Source organism: Pinus tabuliformis, chromosome 2_2 (assembly GCF_031772625.1).
Source record: "Pinus tabuliformis cultivar Carrire ecotype Pingquan chromosome 2_2, CPIR1, whole genome shotgun sequence".
Classification (NCBI taxonomy): domain Eukaryota; kingdom Viridiplantae; phylum Streptophyta; class Pinopsida; order Pinales; family Pinaceae; genus Pinus; species Pinus tabuliformis.
In genome coordinates, this window is record NC_142300.1 from 562,226,491 (window position 1) to 562,231,958 (window position 5,468).

At 34.6% G+C, this 5,468-nt stretch overlaps 1 protein-coding gene across 1 annotated transcript; it reads right to left on the reverse strand.

Moving 5' to 3' along the window:
- Positions 1 to 4,082: 4,082 nt before the first annotated feature.
- Positions 4,083 to 5,133, reverse strand: LOC149193888 (uncharacterized). The gene has a single exon (XM_089407021.1). The coding sequence runs from the start codon at positions 5,114 to 5,116 to the stop codon at positions 4,514 to 4,516; it is 603 nt and encodes a 200-aa protein (XP_089263147.1). The 5' UTR covers positions 5,117 to 5,133; the 3' UTR covers positions 4,083 to 4,513.
- Between the last annotated feature and the right edge of the window lie 335 nt (positions 5,134 to 5,468).

Consider the following 5,468-nt stretch of genomic DNA (forward strand, 5'->3'; position numbering starts at 1 on the left):
GTTGAAACTGATCATCTGTAGACTACAATTGAACCCTTAAAACATGGCATAAGTTTCTTGTTTTATTAATAATATATTTGTTGAATGAGGTGGCATGCTTCAGTTTTCTAGTCACATAGATTTCACATTCTATATATATATATATTTCAAATCAAGAGGTATGACATGCCTTAGTAAATCATGAATTCATCGTGACAAACTATGCTCTGGCATTTTGGATGTATATGGTTCTTAGTAGAACTACATGGGACTTGTCAGTGTCAAAGGATTTTGCAGCCTTTCACACAAGCCTCGTTTCCTCATTTCACTAAAAACATTATTTGCCTCGACCATCTTATTAATATATGTATCCTATTTTATAGGAAGATTGAAGTCCGTGAGACAATATTGGATTAGCATATATTACATTTTCTCATTTTTCATCTATCGATATTCATGTCACTACTTTGTAGTTTCTAAAGCAATTACAATCAGTTGCAGACTTTTTCTTGTTTTTATTCCAGTTTAGATTTATCGACAACATCAAGTAATTCCAGTTTGCTTTAGATTTGTTGTACATATTTTTGAGATCTCTACAAACCTGATAATTAAGGAATTTTATATTGTTCAATGTAGTATCGTGTTTTATGGCAGTTGGATTTGTGCTCCAAATTTGAGCTTCTTAACTTTACACTTAGATATGCTTAGTATTAATTTAATTGGTTTGTTATATATCTCCTCAGCACATTGAGCTCTTTGACTGCTAATTGTTTGAGTGTTTGTATAATTTCTATATTATTACAAAATTGGGATGCAAATCTTTCACTGGTATAGTTTTGTTAGGCTACCAAATTCATTTCTCATGGGATAGTTAAATTCATATGGGAATTTTGGCGTATAGTTGGGAAAAAAAGAGACAAAAGAACTTAAATGATGTAATACCATGAGTGGTAATGGAACATTAGGAGAACTACATAATTCAAGGTGCATATGAAGGAAAATCTATGATCATAGACATCAAGGATGAAGGAAAAACTTAGCATAATAACTTACAAGTTGTGTTGTTGTTTTGGTATCTAACTATGGTCAAAAGCTAAAAAAACATAAGCTAAATTTGAAAGATTAGCTAAAAATAGGTTGTTAACAATTAGAGTACGCATCTTTTAAGGGAGTTTATTATTGCAAGTAATTTGGAAAAGACTATTCTTGGCCAGACATTGCCTTTGAGTTTGAATATGAGTGAAGTGTCTAGCATATCTATTAAAGCATGGTGCCTTAGTGTATGAAAATGATAGTTTGTGTGTAGGATCCTCCTATCCAAGAGGCTTGTATAAAATATTCTTGAAAATAATAAGGATACTCAAATCTAACAATAAACCCTTTTGGAATTGTCTATGGGATATGATTAATCTAAATATTGTAATTAAATATATGGGTTGGAGACTTGTTGGGTGATCTTATCAAACTTTGATCCATAATAACTTTTTTGGAGAGATTAGCAGTTCACATATAATCTGAAAAGGCCTGCTACTTTACATGGAACCATTTAACAATATAATCTGTCATATCATGCAAGGGTGAACGTCAAGAAATCTCATTGTCTTTCTCACTGCTTATGATTTATCTCTCTATTATGTTGTGGTAATTTTCTTCCACTCAGCAACTTTGGTACTTTTTGGGCCTTGGAATATCTAAGAGTTGCAGTGGAAGACTAGAGGAACATAAGGAATTGAGGAAATTCATTTTTGGAATTGCATGGGGAGGGATTTTAGAATTTGGAATAAGATTTCTGAACTTGAGTGCAAATTTTTATTTTGCTGCTAGTATTGTTTTTATGTCGTTATGCCTCATATGCTATAGCGAATTGACTGCTTGTTATTATGTACTCTAATGACATGAGAACTAAAACAACAGAGTCAAATTTCCTTTTGGGAAATAGAACAGTGTAGCAGATACCAAAAAAATTCTTTACTAGATGGTGCATCAGTTGAGCTTTATGTTGTTGGTAAGTAGGGTGAGGGTGTGAAATTTTGGCAAGTAAAAAATAAGAGACCTTTAGATCCCATTCCCAAAAAGTTGCATTGGGAATTGACTCTTTTCAATAACCACTTCTACTTATCAAAGTTGATAAGGAGGGGTGTTACAACATCAACTCTCTTGAAATATGCAATTTTTTTGTTGTTTGAAATTCATAGTGTCGCTGCAAAATTTTTATTTTATTTATTTATTTATTTTATTTGTTTTAAATCAATGGCTATAAATGTAATTTTAACGATTGTCATAACTCTTCACATAATTCTTTAAAGTGTGTTAGCTCAATGGAAGAGTGTCTGCATTACAAGCAGGAGGTTGGTGGTTCGATTCCATTGTGCGCTAACATGAATTAATCAACGATTTTGTACTTTATTTTTAATTAAATGTTTTTTTATATCGATTATTTCAATGATGAGATATTTCTAGATTCATTGTTTTATATTGTATCTAAAGAGACAAAAGTGATCGTTAAATAATTTTTTTATGTCTTTAGAGAGACAATAGCTAGTATTAAAGACATATTGTCTCTAATCAAAGTGTTGTCTTTAGAGAGACAAAAATGAAATTGTCCCAAGAGAGACAATAATGCTTGTGTTATATAATCTTTAAGATAATATTTTTTAAGACAATAATCTTTAAGACAATATTTTTAAGACAATAATCTTTAACACAATAATTTTTGAGACAATATTTAAGACAATACACAAGTGTTTTTTTTTTTGTATTAAGTTAAGACAATTTACCCAAAAATTGTCTCAAATATTGTCTTAAAACCCTCTTTTATGTAGTAGTGATTGATGCTATTCTGACAATGAAAATCTAGACCAGATTATTTCAACAAGTCACTATATATATATATATAAGAAATTAGTGGTTTTTTATTTTCAATATACATTGTGATTTATGGTTATGGTTTTTTTTTTTAAACATGGCTATAATCTATTTTGATCTTTTGCGAATATTTACAAGTTAATTAAGTCTGAATTCCAAATCACAACTGTTCCAACACTGTTGTGAAATTTGAATAATCTAAATGGTCCAAGATTTTTCAAGATGGTTGTTAAAAAATCCAACATGTAAAAAAACTAAAATGTGCCTTTGCTTATTTTAGGGTTTACACCGGTATCCGAGAGAAAGTAGTTTCAATATCCCTTTCAAAATGATCAGTAAATCCACGGCCAGGCCCTGTGATTTGTGGATACCTGTTTAATATGTCCTTGTCATTAGGGTTTACACCATCCTGAAAATGTGATCGCTGTTCCTTTCAAGATGATCAGTATATCCACGGTCAGACTCCCTTGCCAAAATTTGTGCTCCAAATGACGCTGGTCAGTGGCGCAGTTCAGAAAATCGAGGGTCATAAAGTTACTTTATTCCAACAGTAATAAATTAAATAGATAAGATGAATTGCAGGTTGTGATTCTGAGAATAGAGGAAAAGAAAATTCAAAAGCATAACTGAGTCCATTAAACACTTTCCTGCTTTGGTTTTAAAAACATCGCACATAAACCTCCATAGCGAAAAGCCGAGCAGGGGTTTATCTATCCGCTAGAACTTAGCTGGTGCATGACCGCCCAACGCCTTAAGACGGACATCTCTCCTGTAACGCATAAACAAACTTTTAAGATAAAATAAAAGGAAAAGTTGCAACAAAAATGATTTGTAATCTATCGAGCGTTGGCGTTGTCAAGAGAGTCCATAATTTTTTTTAAGAAATTTGATTCTGTTTGAATAGTGTTTTAATACTGTTTTAATATTTGAAATGAATTCAGCATTATCAAAAATTGAGAAAATATTAAAATATTTGAATAATTTTTTTAATGGTGGAAATAAATTTAATACCATGAATTGTATTTAAATTTTCTAATGTTACAGTAAGATTACAATTTTTTTCTTATAAAATTTTCATTTTAAAAATTTCTATTGATAACATTAGACTAGGGCCATCTTTTGTCAAAATGGCAGACATAGGATCTTGGTAAGTATCCATAACATCATCGGTGTTATCTTCACAAAGTCATGGTTATTTATGCGTGTTTTAAAGATAAAATGAACATGCCCCTCTTAATGATCGATAATCCCAATCAATTGATAGGAAAACATTGTCAGCTACCGAATGAAAAATGAAGAATTGTAATTCAAATGATTATATCTCTGCACTGTACATTCTACAAACAGGATACTCAGTTTTTATGCTCATTTTCTTTTCTCCTGAGCGAGACGGGGTATTTACTGAAATGCATGGAGGATCCGAACTATTGTTGCTTGCAGATCAAGTGTATTAGTAAACAATATCAACGCTTCTAGAAAAAGCAACGCTCCTTTGCTATAGCTTTTTGTCCAGATATGACCTGACCAAGTCCTTCGCTGAAAATAAAACTATGTGCTGCTCTGCAGCTAGACAAGCCGATATTTCTTTTAGTATTCGTTGGCCATTGGAGACCGATCGGCGAAAGGGGCGAAAACCCAATCTGAAAACAAGGACAACCCGACTCAAACTTCAAGAGATATCTTGGGCAGTGGTCATATGGCAGAGCCTGCTGGGCCGCGGCTGAAAAGACGTTCTCCTTCGTGTGTGGTGGCTGGAGGGGCGTATGAGAGCAGTGAGAGCTCTTCTCACCCATTCTCCTTCCACACCGCCGATTCTTACCACCGAATTTCTCATGGCAGATCTCCTCGCATTTAGGTGAGAATGCACAGTAGAAGAAGAGGAATTATTAATATTCCTATGAAGAGTGCAACGGAACGAACCAGGATGATTCGTCGGTGAACACATACACGTCTTCCTAGGCGGAGCACAGGAAATGGGCTTCATGGCGGCACCGCCTTTCGGTGAAATAGGAGAGGGTGTGTTTTGAACCTGCAACGCGGATCTGTCCAGGCGGAGTTTGACAGAGGAGGAAGAGGCGGTGGAAGCGGAAGATGAATAAGAAGAGGCGCCGCTAAAGCTTGCATTGGTAGACGAGAGCGTTCTGTGGACAGCAAAGTTGAAAGCAGAGGAAGATGAAGGCGAATTGAAATGGCGGGCGGGAGAGTGTGATCTGTTAAGTGCAAAAGGAATGGGTAGCACAGGAGCGCTGCTAGATCTGCTTCTTGCTTCCATTTTTCTTTGAAGGAGGGTTTGGTAGCTAGTGGTGTAACCCGAGAAGACTTTAGGACCTTCATTTATACGATAAAACTTGTCGATTTACCCGACCTCCGCACTCGTGGGGGAACCCATGGATTAATTAATCCACGGTATTGCGCCGGTTGATTGATGAGACTGCCGTTGAAAAGCTTAAAAGTGACATCCACTTGTTCGTAAGGCGCCCATATTGGGACCCAATTCCGCAGTCGCTCTCCAATTGCATCTGAGTGAGGGGAGGGAAGAAGGTATTCATCAAAACAAGTGTCGAATTTTTATTTGAGATACCTATGTGTTGTAATAAATTAGAACAATCGAAATAATGATGAAT

Coding starts and splice junctions, on each gene's coding strand:
- LOC149193888 (XM_089407021.1), bottom strand. CDS start 5,116: ATGGAAGCAAGAAGCAGATCTAGCAGCGCTCCTGTGCTACCCATTCCT.